This window comes from Convolutriloba macropyga, chromosome 1 (genome assembly GCF_964194025.1).
Source record: "Convolutriloba macropyga chromosome 1, txConMacr16.3, whole genome shotgun sequence".
NCBI lineage: Eukaryota > Metazoa > Xenacoelomorpha > Acoela > Convolutidae > Convolutriloba > Convolutriloba macropyga.
In genome coordinates, this window is record NC_134468.1 from 63332068 (window position 1) to 63354414 (window position 22347).

Here is a 22347-nt window from a genome sequence, read left to right on the forward strand (position 1 = left end):
AAATTTGAAGTAAAATTTCTGATTTTTCAAAGTTTACATTTTTCGTGACGTTGATTAATTGCTCTCAAACGAAGTTTGTAGCAATTATATTAGTCCTGTCGGTCCTTTTTTTTCGTCTGACCAATTTTTCGTCTGACGCTTTTGACTTTTCGTCCTTAAAAAACGGGATAAACAGGTAGCGCCCAGCGGGCATTAAGTGCTCTTAGAGCCTTTTAGCTCTTTTTCAGCTCAAACAGTTTTGGAGTCTTATACTTATGGTGTGAACAGCGGTTCTTAGAGGTTGAAGACCCCCCCCCCACCCCCCTCCCACTGCTGACCCCCCCCACTATTGCCCGCCCACCGCCCTGTTGCCCCCAGCCCCCCACCCGACTGTCGCCACCCCCATCGGCACCCCCGTGCACCCTCCCCCACCCGTGGCTAGCTACTGACGAACAACCGCTAGCTAAAAACGCAAATTTATACTAATTTTCACAATTTTTTTCAAGATTTTTGAAAATTTTTGTCAGTTTTTTTAAGTTTTTTCAGCCCTAGCGGCCCTAGGTGTCAAGGAATCCACTCTAGGATTTGATAATAGGTTATTGAATAGTTTCTAGTGGTAATAGAATGGTTTCAACATTTCAACACTGCGAAATTTTTGCATTTTTTTGACAAATTTTGCAAATTTTTTCAATGTTTTTGAAAGTTTTTGTCGTTGTTTAGGTTTATCCAGCCTCAAGAGCCAAAGAACTTCCTCGAGGGTTTAATAATAGGTTACTATGTAGTTTCCAGAAGTAATGGAATCATTTTCAAGATTTAAACATCACGAATTTGACAAAAATTGCTATAATTTTAAAATTTTTTGACATATATTTTAATTATTCAAGATTTTTCAGCCTCAGGGTTCAGACAACCTCCTGAAGGGTTTGATAACACGTTGCTGCATAATTTCTCTTGGTAATAGAATGTTTTTCAACATTTGAACATCACGATTTTTAGCAATTGTTGGATAAAACTTGAATTTTTTTTTTCAAATTTTTCAAAATTTGTCATTATCTAAGTTCTTCCAGCCCCTAGAAACCTCGTATAGGCTTTGATAATAGGTTACTGAACAATTTTTATTGCGATAGAATAGTTTTGAATTTTTTAATATCACAAGTTTTATCGATTTTTTAATAAAACTTATGATTTTTTCAATTTTTTTTTTGAGATTTTTGTCATTTTATTTGCAGTTTTTGAGTCCTTTTTTGAGTTTAACGATTAATACTGGCCAACGAAGCTTTTTAAGTCTTGCAGATGGGTTACATGACAAAAATCCAGAGGCAAAAAATGTTCTTTGAACATTTTCGTCACTGCGAAATGTGGAAAGTTTTCTTCTGAATTTTGCACTTTCAGTTTTTTATATGATTTAATTACTAACAAGGCTAGAGTCTCATGGAAAAAATTTCTAGCTCTCTCTCTTTCTCTCTGTGTGTGTGTTGGTTGGCGTTCCTTTCCTTCTCTTTCTCGCTCACGTTTTACCTCGCACTCTCTCTCTCTCTCTCTCTCCTTAACTCTTTTGTTGACTTCAGCGGCTGTTATGTGGCGTGATGATATCATCTATTACCCTAGCCTCACGCCTCTTCAATCAAGCGAAAGCTAACCTCACTAAACAGTGGCTAGGTGCTGGCAACCGCCCGCCGGTCGTTTGAGAGCAATTCGCCCGACGTTAGTCGGTTATTTTTGACTTTAGGTTTCTTCTTTAAGGAATCTTGGGGGATTCTTTCTGAATATTATTTTGTGAAAAATTATGTCTGTTTCAATTTCCCTGTAGCTGACCAGTTTGGAGCGTCATAAAATACCCTAATTTTTTTTGTTTTTTTTATTTTGAAGCGCTAATTTCAGTTACCCCTTGACCATTAAAAGAATGATTTAGATGAAACAATTGTGTTACAATGAAAAATGCTGAGCGCGAGCCCAAATAACATCATATAACTTTAAAACTGGAATCAAGGTACCCAATTCGGCCTAAAATTAATCCCTCTCTAAACTGAAGAAACAAATTGTTTGCAGTGACATCAGTCTTTAACGACAGCAGGAAATGCAACGCGTAAAAAAAATGGAGTGGTTTGGGTTATTTTTTTGAGTATTCTAATACTCTACTTGCTCCAGAGAATTTTTTTGGCTCTATGTGCTCCCGTAATATCATAAACATTCAAAATTGTTTGCGGTTTCGTTTATTTCAACTTGTTTGTGAATTGTTTTGTATTCATGAATTTTTCATAGCGTTTTGGGATGTGTGTGGTTCAAAATAGTTGTTTTTGATGCTGCTTGATGGTCTTCCGTTTTTTTGCTAATTTCACTTACGTTTTTGCTGTTTTTCACTTTCGCTAGCTTTTTGCTCACTCAGCAAATTGTTTTCTGAAGTTTTTTAGGGGTGTTGCTGAAAATCACTGGAAGCTAGAGCGGGCACTTTTCAATTAAAAATAATACAAATTTTTAACTACTTGTGTGTATTTTTTCGTTCTTGGCTCTTTTTTTCGTATGAATCGGCAAGATGTTGGAATGGTGTATGGTTGATCTGAAGTAGAAGTAAATTTTTTTAGTGACATTTTAAAGTTTACATTTTTTGACGTTGATTGACTTTGGATTTCTTCTTTAAGGAATCTTGGGGGATTCTTTCTGAATGTTATTTTGTGAACAATGATGTCTTTTTTAACTTCCCTGTAGCTGACCTGTTTGGAGCGTCAGATTATTTTTGTTTTTTGATTATTTTGAAGCGCTAAATTCAGTTACCCTTGACCTTTAAAAGAATGATTTAGATGAAACAATTGTTTTGCAATCAAAAATGCTGAGCGCGAGCCCAAATAACATCATATAACTTTAATACTGGAATCAAGGCACCCACTTAGGCCGAAAATTAATCCCTCTCTAAACTCAAGAAACAAATTGTTTGCAGTGACATCAGTCTGTAACGACAGCAGGAAATGCAACGCGTTAAAAAATTGGGAATGATTTGGGTGCTCAGCAAAATTAAAGAGTGGCGAAAGGAGAGTGTTTGTTGTTCATTTCGCAGTTTTTTTTGAGAGAACAAGAAACAGGTCTGGAGAAAAAATTCTGTATGCGGGCAAATTTTTTTGTTCACGTGCGGTTTTTTAGAACAGTTTTTTTTTAAATTTTTTTCCGGTTTAAAAGTTTGATTTTAAAATTGCTTCATTTTTAGGCTTGTTTTGACATTGGTTTGAAGGTTTCCGCCAATTAATGTGAATTTTATACAAATTTGCATGTTTCTCAGCTAATTTGCTGAATTATGGGCGGTTTTTCGGGATTTTTTGCTTTTTTTTTGTTTTACTGTTTTGTATGGGATTTTATTAGATGCCTATTACTTCGTTTTTAGATACCTAGTGAGTACTGATTTGTTGGTATTAAACGTTTTTGTTTATAAAAATGACAGTCAGCTGAGAAATTTCAAATAAATTTTCTTAAATTTTTTGAAGTTTTTCGGTTTTTTTAATCAACCCTTATATAAGTTTCTGAGCTTATTATGTTTTGCCTTTAATTTTTTGAGGTTTCTAGTACTCTACTTGCTCTAAAGAAAATTTTTGGCTCTATATGCTCTCCTAATATCATAAAAATTCAAAAATGTTTGCGGTTTCTTTTATTTCGAATTGTTTGTGAATCGTTTGTTTTGTATTCATGCAGTTTTCATAGCATTTTGGGATGTGTGTGGTTCCAAATTGTTGTTTTTGATGCTGCATTTTTGATTGTTTTGAATTTAGTTAAGAGTTGTTTTGGTAAGGATAATTGAGTATTTTTTGATGGTCTTCCGTTTTCTTTTTCACTTAATTTTGCTAAGTTCACTTACGTTTTTTTTCTACTTTTCACATTCGCTAGCTTTTTGCTTACTCCTCAAATTGTTTTCTGAGGTTTTTTAGGGGTGTTGCTGAAAATCACTGGAAGGTAGAGAGGGCACTTTTCAATTAAAAATAATACAAATTTTTAACTCCTCGTGTGTTTTTTTTTCGTTCTTGGCTCTTTTTATTGTATGAATCGGCAAGATGTTGGATTGGTGTATGCTTGATCTGAAGTAGTAGTAAATTTTTCAAATGATGCTGTGGAGGTAACAGATTGGCATATTGTCCATTGTTTGTAGCTAAAATTTAATGAAATTTTGATATTTTTTTTTATATTTTAACCTTACTTCACTTCCTTTACCTCCGTTTTCTCTTCTAGGAGTTTTTTGTTGAACTTCTTGTGTCTATCTGTAGATTTTGTTGAATGAAAACTAAATGTGTTGCATGGTCTTTTGCCAATAGTTGTTTTTGGAGTTTACAATTATAAAGAAATATTAATCAGATGCCTAATCATCTTTTCTGTTAAGAAATTTTTTCACTGTTCTTTGTCATGTTATGATTTCAAAATAAATATTGTTATTCAGTAGGATAATCATTGTCAGTTGAGGTGGTCAATTTTTCATTACAAGTCGTTTCCAGAATCCCTCTGGCTATGTATTTTTTGTTTTTTGATGCTGTTTCTTGTGACAACGTGTTTGGTTATATGTGAAGATAAAATTTCTAGCATTATATCTAATCATTTTCATGCCCTCTGTTTTTTGGCATACAAGTATATTAAGAAGATATGAGAATCATTCATTTTTTAATCAAGTCAATAGAAGGGTGTAATTGTGTCGTTTCCATTAGAAATTTCTGCTTCTCTCTTTTTAACTATTTTAATCCAAGTCTGTTTCAGTGCTGTGCCAATCTTTTTGTTGATAGACCACAAAGCATAAGAGAACTTTTATTGTCATGTTAAGACTAGCTTTCAGTACCATTCGTTTAAAAGACGAACTCAAATAAAAATAAAGTTCTGTATGAATTAGATGAATTCGGCGATAAACATAGTGCCATTCGGCAATTTCAACTATGATATTTAATTTAATTTTCTAGGAAGCTGTAATGCCAACAGTTAAAGGGGAATGAGATATTGCATGCGCTTCTTCTAAATATCTTACGATTCATAAAAAAACCTTCAACTTGGTTTGTGCATTAAGTGAGTGATAAACAAGCCTCGTAATTTAAGATCTAAACATATTGAGCTATTACGTTGTGATGGGCAAAGTTAATCAGCAAACAAGTTGTTTCTGTTCTACAAAATCAGAGCAAAAACAGTACTCCCCAATGCGTGTAGTTCTTATGGTGTTTTTCATAAAAACGTTAAAGAATGTGTAATAAACCACTTTATGATGAGTCACAGGCTGGAAATTGATATATCCCCTATTATTAAGCGAGTCAATGTTGATATAATGAAAAAGGAGTTCAATACCCAACCTTCTTCGCGCGCAATGTCGGTGACAATTGCGATGGAAGATTTTTTCATTTGTAAATATCTGTGTTAGCGCATTTCACTGGCTTTGTTTTGCATTTGAATGTTCAAAATTATGTTGTGGTTTTAGACACTACTATAGAGGTCCAAGAAAAGAAACTGAAGCCTGACTTAAAAGCAGGTGAACCGAATAACAACACCTTGAGCGCAGATTCAGAAAACAAACCTCACTCCAAACGATCCATCAAGTTTGGGGATGCTTTGAACTCTGACCACGCGCGCCATTCGAAAGGTCATTCAAGGAAATCTGAGATGCGAACTTATCTGTCTGCTAAAACATCAGCCGACATAGCTGCACCAACAGCTGAGAGCACAGCTGCTTCTAAGACAAGGAAAAGAATCAAACGACGATTGAAAAAACTTTCAAGTGGGACCCTCAGGCCACCTCAAGAAGATGGCCAATTAACAGAACAGGCTAGAATTCTTTTCTCAAAACTTTAAATGTGATTTAATATTTTTTATTGAGATGAGAAGGTTGACTTAGAAAAATATATATATGACAAATAAATCAAGCCTTTAGCAAACTCCGAGTCAATTTCATCGTATACTAAGAATAAATCCGAGTCATGACCATTCTTGATTCATGATTCATTCACGTCACCTTTATGGATCACGAGACATGGAACACGAGACATTCTGATTTTTAAATTTTCAGAAGAAGCTCAACATAACATATAATGTTATCTAATTTTAGAGTTAACTTCAGCCACCAGGAGTTCAACATTATACGTAAACATGCAGAAGTCTTGCTAGATTACTACAATATCTTCAATTATAACAGTATTTTCGCAAAGCTCTCGCAGAATAATATTTTTTCTTACAATGGCCTCAAGATATAATCGTCATTTTGCAAGATAAGTTAAACAAAAGTCTCGCAAGATAAGCACCAGTTTCTTCACTAGGTTTCAGTTTCTTCTGCATGCGTCTCTTTATCCAAAAGGAGCCTACCGTACCTCCATAAGGATTCTGGCAGTCCAAGTTTGAAAACATCAAAATTTGTTTTAAACAACTGGATAATTTGGGTTGTGAAATCATCGTGAAAAAGATAACATTGACAAATTAAGACTGAGAAAACTCTGAAAACAAAAAAATGTAATGGAAAAATAAACTCTTCTGATATCCCTCAATATCTTGTAAAAATCTTTGAAGAGACTTACAAGATAACCATCCCCCTATAAAGCCTTGCAAGAGAACTCAAATAATATCGATTAAGTGAAGAGGAAACGCAAAACGTTACCCAAAGGAATCAAAATTGAACCAAAGTTTCAAATTTTTGTTATTATGAAAGATGGTTCACAATTTTACTTGTCTACTTATCTACTTATCTTGATTACAATATCTTAACGGGTCAATTCCTTAGCTACGACACTGTTTTTACTGTTGTGATAATGCAATGGCGCTACTCCTTAGTAATTTCTCATGCACCAATGTACAATAATTGAAAATAACGAAAGAATTCGTCAACGTCGCAACGTTGACTACTTTAGTTAACCTTTTCTCACGTAAATTTTGTTGACTTCAAATGAAAAACAAAATGACCGCACTGCCGTTTTTATTCATTGCTGACTTCTATTCAATATATTCAAACAAAAACATAAGCAAGATCGGACTTCTGATGTCACCAAATGATCAAACGGTCAAACTCTCAACTCTCAACTCTCAAGATAATAGCCTTTTTTCGAAGTTTAGCTCCCCCTCCCTATTTGTACTTCTACAACAATTTTCCTAAAAGTGACAACGAAGAAACTTGCTCCGTGTTATGTAATATTACCTTAACAATTTGTGATCAAACTGAGGTAAACACCTGAAAATACCTTGTCAATAACTTTCTTTTGTAAACCTGGTCCCTCTCAATTAATCAATAAATCCCCTCGTTTTGTTCCACATATGTGCAAATATTTGCCAAGTGACGTTGAATTGCCAGTCAACAGCTTGACATAGCTCGACAGCAAGCTGTACTTGTACAACGCGTATAATTGCCAAGAGTGATGAATGGTTGAATGATTGAGGAACAGAACGTGTATTTGCGCCTGTTTAGACCCCCCGTAAGATATTGATGGAGTGATATAGTTTTTTAAATGCATATAGTTGTGAATAAAACAATTTTGTCGAAACAAGACCAACAATGAGAAGGAGTCACCATCGCATGTGGAACAGTATTCCAAGAATTCGGCTGTCAAAGAGGTGGACCAATTTAATGACTCAACTGGGCTTGATAAGAGAAACGAAGAGTCGCCCAGTTTTTTGCCAGGCCAGGAGAACGTATCACAACGCACCCTCAGGGATCAAAGTACGCCCCCTCCTGATGATAATGATATTGAACACGAGGTTAGTTTTCAATCCATATATGAACTTTTGAAGCGGTCTTCAATTTCGTTTTTACAACAGATTAGTACTTGTCAAAAGAAATTAATGACACAGATCACCCCAAACTGTCACTCAAAATAGAGCACCGAATGAATTCAAGGCCGTTTTATAATGACGGAGCCATAAATGACGCTTGTTTTTGTGCAACATGCAAGCTTAACTTGGCACCAATTTTAGGCCACTGAAATTCCCCTTGAGATCAATCTGTCCAGCAATGGGGAGTCAGAAGCTGACGTCAAACAGTCAAGGAATTCGGCTAAGAATCAACGGTTCTCTGAGCCAATAAAGTACCCGTCGCAGAGGGATGCTGCAAACATCCGAATATACGACGGGGAAGCGAGCAACAAGTCTAAAGGGAACTGTTTCTTCTCCCTGCTATTCAAAGATTACATACCCCCCCCCCCAGTAATTGTTGTAAATGATATCCACAAAGGCTATATTGTCACCAATTGTTAACCTCACTTGAGTGGTCAAGACAGTAAAAATTTTGCTGCAATTGAGAATTTCTGAGAGCTCGTTTAAGAAAAATGAACCCGTTATGATATTGTTCTTGTCCATTTTTCAATGTTAATGAGTATTTTGTATGATATCAACTTTTGACTACCTTCTTCCCCTGAAGAATACAGCTTAATATTGATATTTTTAACATTCCAAAAGTGCTAAAAACGACGATATCGGTCACAGAAACAATTACTCAGACAAAAATCCGGAATTTGATGCTCAAAAACGATAATTTCGTAAGTTGTATGAGAAACCCAGGTAGGACATTGAAGTTATGAAAACAGAAATGTTCACGCGCGATGGAGAAGAAATAGATACATCTAAAGGTCCGAAAGTGTCTTCCATTGGGATTAGTATTGAGGTTGTCATATTTGCACTGGCCTTCTTTCTTCACACGCCATACCTTGCAACTCATGGGTTTACGAATATCAATATGGGTTTATGGAGTTTTTGCAGAGGAACTGAACAGATTCCCTTCAAATGCTACGCCTGGAGATACGGTACAAAAAAAACACGCTTGAGAATTCATTGACAATTCAGTTAAACACATTCTCTTAATCATTTTCTCCATTGTTTTGAGGGATATCTTTTTCCAATGATTCTGAGATGGTTGGGAGAAAACAACTTACGCCAAATTAATTAGTTCCACTGCCATTACTTGTGGTTTTACTGGTTTTAATGGTTTCACATTTTACCTAATGCCCCAATGTCCGACAATAAGGAAATTGATAAATCGATTTCGACTTAAAAATTTACGTTTTTTAATCCGGAATGAAGATTGAACCAACTATCGCAGACGTGTGTCTCATTTTACGACTCGAAGGGCAGCATTAGTTTTTTGAGCGATTCTTTACCGGAAGTACTATTTTGCGAGCGGCGTTTTCACCTTTACGAGAAAGTGAGTAAAATTTTCGGGTGAACTGACTTTTTCTGAGTGAGATAACGTTTCTGATCCCGCGCTGTGTTCATTGAATGAGTTTTGACTTAGTATTGAGTTTTTGAGAGAAACCAACCGTTTTTAGCCATTTTTTGTTTATTATCTCAAATTCTTGCCTTTAATTTAGATTTTGTAGACATAGATCTTGATCACTGATACATGAAAACGTTACAGCTTTGATTTGATACCAGAGTGTTTTTGAGAGCCTAATATGGCGAAAACGTTTACAAATACAATATAGCTGATTTAGATCTTTAACAATTAATAGTTGATAACGTTGACATTTTTCAAACAAAATTTCCTAATCTATGATTGTTATGCGTATTATGAAGGTGAACGGTGTTTTTAGCAGCTGGCCTCTTTGTTTGTTTTCTGGTCAATGCCAGCAAACTCCAATTGATATTATGATTAAAACGCAACATTCACAGTAATTGCTCCGACCCTCTTGAGGGGGGAGGAACTATATACTCAAATGGGTTTTTTTTGTTCAGTCAATTTTGGCCGATATATTCACCGTAGAGAGTTGAGACTGGTATCATTAGAAAGCTTGTCCAGCGTAGAATATGGAATTAAAAAGTTTTTGTCATTTTCTTTTTTGACAGGGAGATATCGAGGTTTAAACTTTCTAGAAAATAGAGTGATGTCCGTTCATTTCAATCACCTTTTTTCGGAATTTTTGACTAAAATTTTGCCAATTTTGATAAAATTTATTAAAATTTTTCAAGAAAATCTTGTTGCTTTTACGTTTAAAGACAAAATGTATTGTCGGCTATTTTCATTGATTTTTTTGTCACAAATTTTAGCTAAATATTTCACAAAATTCAGACTTGTTCATCAAAATCAGCACGAAATAAGTTTCTTTAGTCCACTCTGAGTAAATTTGCAGAAAGTGCACATTCAAAGCCCACTAACACAATCTTTGTAGACTGAAAAGGGGGCGATTTCTACTTCAACTTCGTTTGGGAGTGCTCCGTAATTAAAACCTTACCGTTTTTGCTAACATTACTCGTTGATTATCAAAAACGCGGCGTATATCTATAACTATAACACTCGAAACATTAAGTGCTCTTACTCGACGAACAACTTTAGCAGGGAAAGGTTTGGACCAATCGTAGACTGTTACAATCCAAAAGTATTACGGATTGTAATCAGTCGGTCTTTTTTATAAAAAAAAAATCTTTTTTTGTATTATTTAAATAAAAGAAAATTTCAAATCAAAACCCACTATTGATAGGTCCCTTTGACTTCCTTATTAGCTCCAAATTAATTTGTCTAGTTTATTACTTGACAGCTTATGGTGGTTTTGACTTTTTAGAAAATTTGGTTTTTAAATGAATAATGGCTTATTGAACTTTGCCTCCATTTTTCAATTAATTTGGTCAATTGTAGATTAGTGTCAGCAATGAAAGAATGCTTCCTCTTTCTACTGAATTGAAATTCAACTGTTATTGCGGTTTTAAGCTTTAAGTTATGGTTTTCTTGCTTTGATCCTACTGGGTTTAAAAAATTTAATTTGTTTTTAGGTATTTGCCCATTTTTTACATTTTCTAAGTTTGTCACATTATCACGCTAATGACAGTTCATATATCACATTATTGGCGTTCAAAAAACACAATTAATAATATTAGATCCCTGAAGATGTAGATTATGGTTTTAACGGCTTCGACACTACTTTCTTCAAGAATTTAAAACAAATTTTATATTTTTACTTTGTCTTTTAGTCGTACAAAAACACGGTTATGGTTTTTTTTCTGTACAATAACACGATTTCCTTCGTATTCATGGAAAACAGATGAGCAGAAATTTGGAAATTAGTAGATAACTGAGGGCTTTCATGACTCTGAAAACAATTGTTTTCCAAAAAAAAAACAAGTTTCAACTTCACAATTTTGTTCATTTTTTTCTGTTTGTTTACTAAACTCGTTAATTACAGGCCAAATATGACATTTTTGGTTGTCAAGTGAAGGTCTCAAAAGAGATTGGTGTCACAAAATCTAAGGTTTTTTAAAAATTCGTTATGACTTTACTGGCTTCGACACGGGTTTTCCACAAAAAAAGTAAATTAATTTTTGATCTAAGTCGTTTTTGACGTTCTTTTTGTAGACGTAAGACATATTCTACATAAATGCAGGTCTCAAGGGTTTCTCTTGGAAGAACAAAGGAACCTATTTAGTTGTTTCATTTTGTAATTATTGGCTTTGATCTCTTTGGAAACAATTTCTTTTCGAAAAAATCTAGTTTTAATTAATTTTGCCTATTTCTTTTTGTCTAATTTTTACCTAGTTTCATTAATTAGAAGTCACATAATACTTTTTTGGTGTTTGCCAAGGCTGCAATCAAACATTTTCCGAGGGCAAAAGTATGGCTTTATGGCTTCGAAAGCGTTTTCTGGCAAGTTTTAAGTGATTTTTTGTTTGTTCTATATTTGTTGTTATTTTGTAACAGCATTAATAATTGAATAACGACAGTTCTTAATCCTATATGTGAAAGCATTGGAAATAATAAACCTATGGGACTGCTTACTTGATTTCCAATTGTTTTCCTTACTTTGAAACTAATTGTTTCTTAAAAAAAATGAGCAAATTTTTCAAATTGTTTTCAACTGTTTTAACAGCTTTTGTTCTTTATTGTCTAATTGTTACCAAGCCTTATTATTGACTGGTCTTATATATTTTACAAGTTATTTTGTTTAGTTTCAGTTTCATCTGACACAATTTTGACTTTGATATTAAGTTTTGTTTTTAAAACTTTTGATGTAAAGTTTTTGTTTTTAAAACTTTTGATGTAAAGTTTTTAAAACTTTTGACAAAAAGTTTTTGATGAAATTAATGTTTGTTGCTGTTGTTGTTGTTTAATTTTGCTGTTCGTCTTGACCCGCTTTCTTAATATTGGCATATCTCATCAATCTATTGCATCATTTCTTTACTCCACAGAGTTATTTGCTTTGGAGGCTATCTTTTCGTTCTTATACAAATCTTTTTTGAAAATTAATTGACTTTTTGGGTTTTTCGATCTGTTCCTCATATGGTAGAGAATTATGCCAAAATTGTGGATGAGAGGGGTCGGAACCTTATTTGCGATCGCACATTACCGAGCCTCCTTGTTTGAGATCATATTAAAGAATCAGAAAAAAATAGTTTATTTATTTTAGATAAGGCTTATGTCCGTTGTTAGTATCTACCTCTAATCAAAATATTATGACGCCTATGATCAAAATTACTTGCGGCGTAGTTTTAGAGCTTGGTGTGATAGGAGTAACGCAGGAAATTCATCCACTCAAGCTGATCAGTCTCACTTTACACCACGTATAGATTTTGGGTGCGATCAAACGGGGATCTACGTTTTTTAAAGAATACTCAACATGCTCAATTGATAACAATCCCCACAACGCAGTTAAAAATAAGTCTGCTACTCTGAAACCACTCTAGCTAGATGACAACTGATGCTCCTCTTGAAGTAAATTGAAATCAGGAAGCCTACGAGTTTTTTAAAATGGTTAACAAAAAATAATCATACAATTGGAGTCTATTTAATAGTTTTTTTTGAAGAAATATTGGATCTATTCGTTTTGCCCCCCAGTGTTTGTGTTTTTTATGACCCTCAGTTACAAATTATATGTTGTTATATAGCATGTTACAAAGTAAGAAAATAGCACGTGGGGGTCATAAAAGATTTATGCTCAGTAAGCTGGGGGGCCAAAACAGAATAGATCCGAAATATCATGTCTAAATGTTTGTTTGAAAAATTTCTAGTGCATTCCCAAAAAATGGGCTGAGAAAAAAAATAACCAAAGTTAAGTCGAAACCAGAAAAAAAAACAAAAATAATGAATTTATGATTCTTTAAATCATTTCCACGATTAGTCTAAATGTTGCACGTGATGTTTTTGTAGAACCACGTAAAAGTGTTTAAGTACGGATTTTTTCATTACTTGTTTATGTGTATGCCATGTGTATGCATGTGTAAGTCCTAATATTCCATTTTATATGTTCTGTAAAATTTTCTTTTATTGGTGCATCTGTTTTTGGCTTACTTTACGAAGTTTGTAGCAATTCTATTAGTCCTTCTGTCTTGCACATGCGCAGTGTTTTTTTTTGCTCGGCCAATTTTTCTTCTGACGTTTTAAAATTTTGTCTTTTAGAGCCTTACTCTTCACGTCTAGTCTCTAAGTATCCAATTCAGCAATTCCTTTTCTCGAGGGGGCAACAATTTATGGTATGAAGGGTGGTTCTTAATCTTAAGAGTTGAACCCCCTTAATCAACCACTCACCTCTCACCCCCCCACACAGACACACACACACACACACACAAACACACACACACACACATACACACACACACACACACACACACACACACACACACACACACACACACGCACACACACTACCAAATCAACGCCTCCTCCACCTGGCGATTTGGTACCCCATTCAGAGTTCCCAACCCCACCACCCTCAGAACGTTTTGACAACCCTTAGCACTTGCAGTCTTTTACCTAACAAATTTCTAATATGCCATCATCATGAAAAATGTAGCAAAACTGAATTGTGCATGCTCAGTAAACTGTCTATTAGTGAAACAACACCCGGGCTGAGTTTCTTGTTCAGAAACAAACGTGATCATAGACTCAACCACATAATTAGACTCAGGTTATGATCAGATTCAACTCAATGCAAAATTTGTTGAAGATTAAACGGGACCTCTCTCGTGATCAGCCACCAGGCAAAATTTGGCAAAGTTCGTGAATTAAGAGCACCCCAATCCAATTGACAATGGTCTGATCATGACTCCGATCGAAGTTTTCGTTTGTCCTCGTTTATGATGCAGACCATTTTTGAACGCACACAGGGGGTAAGGTGCGTTCAAAAAATACACAGTCGAGTATTCTTGTTTAATCAGCAGCATATATAAACGAGCACGCACTTAAGGTCGCACAACATTCACGCACCAGGTGCTTCAGGTCGAGCAACACTGGACCTCAGGTTGTTTGAGCTCAGCCTCAGTTGCATTTAGGTTTGTCATTTCCTTGATTGTAAATTTATATGTCATGTTTTCAGACAATGAACATTACATGCCCATATACGAGGCCAAGACGACTAAGATCCATATTGGGATTGGGCTCTTAATTGTTCACCACGTGCTCTGTGTTCTCATGCTCACTTGTCTCTCCGTCAATTTAGTCTTCCACCAACAACCAATCGACTGTATTGCCTGGATGGCCACTACAGTTGCCATAACTCAAAGTTAGTTTTCTTAATTCATCGAGCATTTCCCAGGTTGAAGTCCTCGTTTATGACGCAGACCATTTTTGAGCGCACACAGGGGGTACGGTGCATTCAAAAATACACAGGCGAGAAACTTTTTAACGAGCAACATAAACGCATCAGTACTTACCGTCGAGCCAAAATCTTCCCCATAGACGCAACAATAAATTTAAACTCTTCGGTTGCTTTGGAGAAGATTATCCTGGCCAAAAATGATTCAATTGTTTCCGATTGAGGTCAAATTGGTGAAAAAAGATGTAGAAGAGTGAATTCTGTTCGTTCTGGGTTTTTGAGAGAGCGAGAAAAGTATGTGTGAAGACAGTTTCGCTAAGCGAGCAAAACTTCTGATCATGTTCAACGCAGTTTTTTAGCTGTAACGTTTTTGGCCAAGTTGGTTTTCCTACTTAAGGCAGCAATTGCGTGTCCACTTTTTTTGAGAAATTTAATCATCTGGAGCAAATATTTTACACTTAGATACAATTTTGGCTATTTGTGTCATTTTGACTTCTCAGACGCTGTTTTTTATAGTTCGTCAACTTTATTGCGTAGGAGGAGTTTTTTTGGTTGAATTTGACATTCTTAGGCTCTATGTTGACTTTTCCAATTGACTAGTAGATCCGTTTTGAGTTGCTTTTCTTTTAGAAAATTGATAAAATTACGTCAATTTTTGGCCGATTTCAACCTAATTAAAAATTTTTTTTTCAGTTTTCTGTTTTTCATAGAATATTTTTGTGTTTTCAACTTGTTACTAAGGGCAAACACCCTTTTTCTCTGTGTGTTTTGTTTTCATTGTTTTTTTCAGTTTTTATAGAGATCGGTTAATGAACGACAGTGGAATTTTGCAGCATATTCCAATAATTGACTTCAATGGTATCTTAAGAATTTTTATTACAATTTAAAGAATTTGAATTAAATTGGGGCGCTGTGCTTTTTTTTTAAGATTTGTTCACACATTTTTCAATGACTTTGATCTTTCAAAACGGGATAAACAGGTAAAGCCCGGCGGGCATTAAGTTTCATTAGTCCTTCAAGTGTTTAGAGTGGTGCAGCTGCTGGGATGGCCTCAATTTAGGGTTAAAAGATCCTTTTTAGGAGTTTTGGGCATAAATTGTTGCAATTTTTCATGATTTTGTGATTTTTTTTTATTTTTATGTTTGGTTAGTCTTAGGTTGAAGTTTTTGAAAAATGTTGACAGCCTTTTATGAGATAAAATGACTTTTTATGGCTATTTTATGTGCTATATGTTTTGGTACTACAAATAAAAACACGCAAAATGATACTAACTTTTGCAACTTTTTTCAAGGTTTTTGAAAATTTTTGTCATTTTGTGAGATTTTCCAGCTTCATGGGCCATGAAATGTCCTTTGTGGTTTGATAATAGAGCAGTGCATGGTTTCTAGTAATAGTGGACTGGTTTTCAACGTTTTATTGCCTAGAAATTTCGCATTTTCTAAATAAAATCTGCAATTTTTTTAAGGTTTCCTAAAGTTTTTGTCAATTTTTGATAATTGTCCATTCTCAAGTGCCAGAAAACCTATTCCACGGTCTAATAAAAAGTTAACGCGCGGTTGTCAGTTTCAATGAAATTGTTTTCAACAATTTAGCCTTTCGAGTTTTAGAAATAATTTGATAAAACTTGCAATTTTTTTCAAATTGTTTCAAACATTTTTATTTTATTCAATTTCTCTTGCCTCAGAGGCCTGCTAACCTCATCCAGGATTTGATAGTATGTTATTAGATGGTTTCTAGGGGGTAATTGAACGGTTTTCAATTTTTTAATTGAACGAATTTCTATTTTTTGATATTTGAGATTTTTTAAAAATGTTGCCTGTCTATCTTTAAGCCAATGAATTTTCTAATGCTTGGAATTGGGTTATTGGATAGCCTCTAGAGACACAGAAATGATTCTGAAGATATTAATATCACGATTTTCAACAAAAATTTATTAAAGTATGCAATTGATTTCATTTTCTAAATTTTTTGGTCATTTTTGTGTTAATCGATCTTTAAGGGCCAATGCATTTTTTCAGCTCATGCAGATATAATACTTGACCAATTTCATAAACGAAAATTGGTCTTGAACATATTTTTGAAAATAAGTTTATTTGAAATGATGAAATTTTGCCTAAGGGGTAAAAGCTTCAAGAGTTTTTGTAATGAGTATGTTTTTGTTTAGTTTATTTGATTGTTTTAGTTTCTCAATTTTTTGAGATGAATTTATTTGTTTTAACTGGCCTTGTCCAATTGATCTACTGGTCAAGTAGAGTCTTTTTAATTTTTTCATTCAAATATTTGAATTGTATTTCAGGACTTTTCCTGCTATGGTTTTTTTAAAAATATTAATTCCGTCTCTGTAAGAACCATAGTAAAAAATATGAAGAACAGAAAAAATATTTCCCATTTAGGGATTAGTCTAGCCGGGTTTTCAGTGTATTCCTGGAATTCCAAACCTATTCCGTTATCTTCCAGCTATGTTCTTATGTCGGCTAGGTCTCACTGAAAAAGGAAGTGAAATTCAATGCCGCACGGGAAAACACTCAATGCTAATGTCTCTCAATGTTTTGTGCTCACGTGTGGCATCCAAAGCAAATTTTTAAATTAGCTTTTTTTGCTCCCTTCAAATTTGTTTTTCTCTACTATAATACCTAGTCTGTACGCATTTGTACAAACAGGGCGTCTTTAGCAAACAACAGCTTTTCAGGTGCAATCTAGACCTGTTTTGATTGTTTGACACATTTTCAACTGTTTTTTTTCTTATTCAATATATGAAAGCATTTGGAAATTTTTTCATTGCAATTCATTTCTCTAGTGGCTTATGCGAGATTTTGATTTGATTAGAATTGATTTTGAGTTGTTCTTTGTGTAATACATTCAGCAAAGCAAATTAATCCTAAGCTCAATTTTGTTCCTTTTTAAATTTTTTTCTTCAATTATACTGGTATTACAATTTTTATAAAAGTCTCAATTATTTTCTAATGGTGTCTTAATCAAAATTCAAACGTGATATTCGGAGAGGACAATTTAAATGTAACGTGTCCAACAATCTTTTTACCAAGATTCTGATTTGTGTATTTTTTAATTGCTGTTTAGCGGTTGTTTAGTAGCTGTTTGGTTGCCCTTTTATCGAGCAGAAGTAATATCAGAAGATTTCTGCAGTTTCTTTGTTTTTGAAGTAAAAGTAATAAAAGAAAAAAATTATTACAATTTTATAGTTTACTTCATTTTGTCGGTGATAATTGTATTTAACATTTGCGTTTTTTAACAACTTTTCACTTTTTGTATTAAAAGAAAAGGGCTTAAAAAATTGAAAGCCCCCGATACTACAACCAGCAATCCATCCTCCAAGTGGTCATAGTCTGCAACCACCCACCACCCCTCCCCCCCCCCCCTCCCCCGGTTCAACAACCCCAGCCCCAACCCCCTCCCCGTGGCTACTATAGAACAATCGATCGCTAAAAACACGCAATTTTATACTAATTTTCTAAAATTTTCAAGCTTTTTGAATTTTTTTCAATATTGAGTTCTTTCAGCCAAAATTGTGTAAGAACCTCCTCTGGGGTTTTACTTCAGACTACTGCATAGTTTCTAGTGGTATTGGAATGGTTTCAACATTTTAGCATCAAGAATGTTTGACAAAACATGCAAATTTTTTCAATTTTATTTCAATTCTTTTCTGACAGGGATCAGAAAACGTCCTGCAAGGTTTGATAATAAATTACTGGAAAAATTTCATTTGCCATTGATTAGCTTTCAGCTTTTAAATATGACATGAGACTTTTTTAAAAAAACTTGTTTTGGGCATAAACTTTTGCAGTTTTTGATGATTTTGTGATTTTTTTTATTTTTATGTTTGATTAGTCTTGGGTTGAAAATTTTGAAAAATGTTGACAGCCTTTTATAAGATAAAATGACTTTTTATGGCTATTTTATGTGCTATATGTTTTGGTACTACAAATAAAAACACGCAAAATGATACTAACTTTTGCAAATTTTTTCAAGTTTTTTGAAAATTTTTGTCATTTTGTGAGTTTTTCCAGCTTCATGGGCCAGGAAATGTCCTTTGTGGTTTGATAATAGAACAGAGCATGGTTTCTAGTAATAGTGGACTGGTTTTCAACGTTTTATTGCCTAGAAATTCCGCATTTTCTAAATAAAATCTGCAATTTTTTTAAGGTTTCCTAAAGTTTTTGTCAATTTTTGATAATTGTCCATTCTCAAGTGCCAGAAAACCTATTCCACGGTCTAATAAAAAATTAACGCGCGGTTGTCAGTTTCAATGAAATTGTTTTCAATAATTTAGCCTTTCGAGTTTTAGAAATAATTTGATAAAACTTGCAATTTTTTTCAAATTGTTTCAAACTTTTTACTTTTATTCAATTTTTCTTGCCTCAGTGGCCTGCTAACCTCATCCAGGGTTTGATAGTATGTTATTAGATGGTTTCTAGTGGGCAATTGAACGGTTTTCAACTTTTTAATAGAACGAATATCTATTTTTTGATATTTGAGATTTTTTAAAATTACTGCCTGTCTATCTTTAAGCCAATTAATTTTCTAATGCTTGGAATTGGGTTATTGGATAGCCTCTAGACACACAGAAATGATTCTGAAGATATTAATATCACGATTTTCAGCAAAATTTTATTAAAGTATGCAATTGATTTCATTTTCTAAATTTTTCGGTCATTTTTGTGTTAATCGATCTTTAAGGGCCAATGAATTTTTTCAGGTCATGCAGATATAATACTTGACCAATTTCATAAACGAAAATTGGTCTTAAACATATTTTTGAAAAAGGTCTATTTAAAAGGATGAAACTTTGCCTAAGGGGTAAACGCTTCAAGAGTTTTTGTAATGAGTATGTTTTTGTTTAGTTTATTTGATTGTTTTAGTTTCTCAATTTTTTGAGATGAATTTGTTTGTTTTAACTGGCCTTGTCCAATTGATCTGCTGGTCAAGTAGAGTCTTTTTAAGTTTTTCATTCAATTCTTTGAATTGTATTTCAGGACTTGTCCTGCTATGGTTTTTTTAAATATTAATTCCGTCTCTGTAAGGATCATAGTAAAAAATATGAAGAACAGAAAAAAATATTTCCCATTTAGGGATTAGTCTAGCTGGGTTTTCAGTGTATTCCTGGAATTTCAAACCTATTCCGTTATCTTCCAGCTTTGTTCTTATGTCGGCTAGGTCTCAGTGAAAAAGGAAGTGAAATTCAATGCCACACGGGAAAACACTCAATGTTAATGTCTCTCAATGTTTTGTGCTCACGTGTGGCATCCAAAGCAAGTTCTTAAATTTGCTTTTTTTGCTCCCTTCAAATTTGTTTTTCTCTACTATAAAACCTAGTCTGTACGCATTTGTACAAACAGGGCGTCTTTAGCAAACAACAGCTTTTCAGGTGCAATCTAGACCTGTTTTGTTTGTTTGACACATTTTCAACTGTTTTTTTTTCTTATTCAATATATGAAAGCATTTGGAAATTTTTTCATTGCAATTCATTTCTCTAGTGGCTTATGAGAGATTTTGATTTGATTAGAATTGATTTTGAGTTGTTCTTTGTGTAATACATTCAGCAGAGCAAATAATCCTAAGCTCAATTTTGTTCCTTTTTTAAAATTTTTTTCTTCAATTATACTGGTATTACAATTTTTATAAAAGTCTCAATTATTTTCTAATGGTGTCTTAATCAAAATTCAAACGTGATATTCGGAGAGGACAATTTAAATGTAACGTGTCCAACAATCTTTTTACCTAGATTCTGATTTGTGTATTTTTTAATTGCTGTTTAGCGGTTGTTTAGTAGCTGTTTGGTTGCCCTTTTATCGAGCAGAAGTAATATCAGAAGATTTCTGCAGAATCATTGTTTTTGAAGTAAAAGTGATAAAAGAAAAAAATTATTACAATTTTATAGTTTAATTCATTTTGTCGGTGATAATTGTATTTAACATTTGCGTTTTTTAACAACCTTTCAGTTTTTGTATTAAAAGAAAAGGGCTTAAAAAATTGAAAGCCCCCGATACTACAACCAGCAATCCATCCTCCAAGTGGTTATGGTCTGTTCAACACCCCCAGCCCTCCCCCCCCCCCCCCCCCCCCTCCCCCGGTTCAGAACCCCAGCCCCACCCCCTCCCCGTGGCTACTATAGAACAATCGATCGCTAAAAACACGCAATTTTATACTAATTTTCTAAACTTTTTCAAGCTTTTTGAATTTTTTTCAATATTGAGTTCTTTCAGCCAAAGGTGTGTAAAAACCTGCTCTGGGGTTTTACTTTAGACTACTGCAAAGTTTCTAGTGGTATTGGAATGGTTTCAACATTTTAGCATCACGAATGTTCGACAAAGCATGCAAATTTTTTCAATTTTATTTCAATTCTTTTCTGACAGGGATCAGAAAACGTCCTACAAGGTTTGATAATAAATTACTGCAAAAATTTCATTTGCCGTTGATTAGCTTTCAGCTTTTAAATATGACTTGAGACTTTTTTTCAAAAACTTGCATTTTTTCTAGGTTTTTAAAATTTCTCGGTCTTTAGGTTTCTCCAGCCCCAAGAGCGGAGGAACCTCCTCTATGGTTTGACAATAGGTTACTGTACAGTTTCTAAATGTAATGATTTTTTTTCAAGATTTCAACACCACAAATTTTGTCATTCTTCTCTTTACAAAACTAGCAATATTTTTTTTCGTTTTTTTGACATTTAGGTTATTTCTGGCATTTTTAAGGTTTTTCAGCCTAGCAGAAAATCTGCGTTAGGGTTTGATAACAAGTTAGTTGAAAATTTTTTTGGCCATGGATTAGTTTTCAACTTTTCTTATTACAAATTTTTGCAGTTTTTTTATGCAACTTGCAATTTTTTTTAAAGCTTTTACAGTTTTTTAAAATTTTTTATCATTTTTTCCGGCACGAGGGGTTCTAGGACCTCCTCGAAGGTTTGATGATAAGCTGTTGCTTAGTTTCTTGAGTTAATGGAATGGTTATCAATATTTTAATGACTCCAGCTTTTCGCAATTTTTTGATAAAATCTAATTTTTTTCAATTTTTTTGAGTATTATTAACGTGTTCCAAGTTTATGGATATATATGAGCCAGTGAAACTATTTTACGGTTGAAATAGGGATACTCGTTAGTCTCTTGAGACAATGAAATGGTTGTCATTTCAATATCTGGAATTTTAGCAAGACCTTGTTAAATTTGCATTTTTTTCAAAATTTTTGAATGTTTTTGTCCTCTTTGTGTTTAACGATCTTTGCTTTTCAAGTCTTGCAGAGGTGTTACTTGACATAAATCCAGAGACCAAAAAAATAGCTCAAAAACATTTTCATTGCAAAATCCGGAAGCTTTTGTTTTAAATTTTGCAAACATTTCAAAATATCAGTTTTTTATTTCATTTATTTACTAATAAGGCTAGAAATCTAAAAGTTACAGTGTCGAATCATGCTAAAGCTATCCTCAATAAACCATGGCTAGCTTCTGACGGAAACTACCGCTCGCTGGTCGTTTGAGAGCAATTCGCTCGACGTTAGTCGGTTATGTTTAATAGCCGCGTCAGCAATTCCAAGCGGCTATTATTGCGCTTCTACTTTTTACAATTCAAAGAATTTGAATTTTATAGGGGCGCTGTCTTTTTTAAAATCTGTCCACACATTTCTATGATTTTTGAGATCAAATTGGAGTAGTGATTTTGGTCACTCCGAAACAGGAAGTGTAGCGAAAAAAGCGAGTGGTTTTGCGGCTTGAAATTTTTTTGCTCTAAATTTAAAGTAGAGTGAGAAAACGGTGTTTGAACAAAAATTCGGTTTCTCGGTAGTAGTTTTTTGTTCAAATGTGGCAATTTCACTTTGATTTTTTTAAAAAGTTTTTAAAGTTTTTAAAAATTTTTTATCATTTATTCCGGCACGAGGGGTTCTAGGACCTCCTCGAAGGTTTGATGATAAGCTGTTGCTTAG

At 33.9% G+C, this 22347-nt stretch overlaps 1 protein-coding gene across 1 annotated transcript in view; it reads left to right on the forward strand.

Moving 5' to 3' along the window:
- Positions 1-5063: 5063 nt before the first annotated feature.
- LOC142345585 (uncharacterized) overlaps positions 5064-22347 on the forward strand; it is a 47703-nt gene continuing 30419 nt past the window's right edge. Inside the window, exons 1-6 of the mRNA XM_075397748.1 lie at positions 5064-5088; positions 5408-5751; positions 7456-7665; positions 7882-8052; positions 8525-8705; positions 14199-14384. Of these exons, the coding sequence (XP_075253863.1) occupies positions 5064-5088; positions 5408-5751; positions 7456-7665; positions 7882-8052; positions 8525-8705; positions 14199-14384 (1117 nt within the window). The remainder of the gene's footprint in view (positions 5089-5407; positions 5752-7455; positions 7666-7881; positions 8053-8524; positions 8706-14198; positions 14385-22347) is intronic.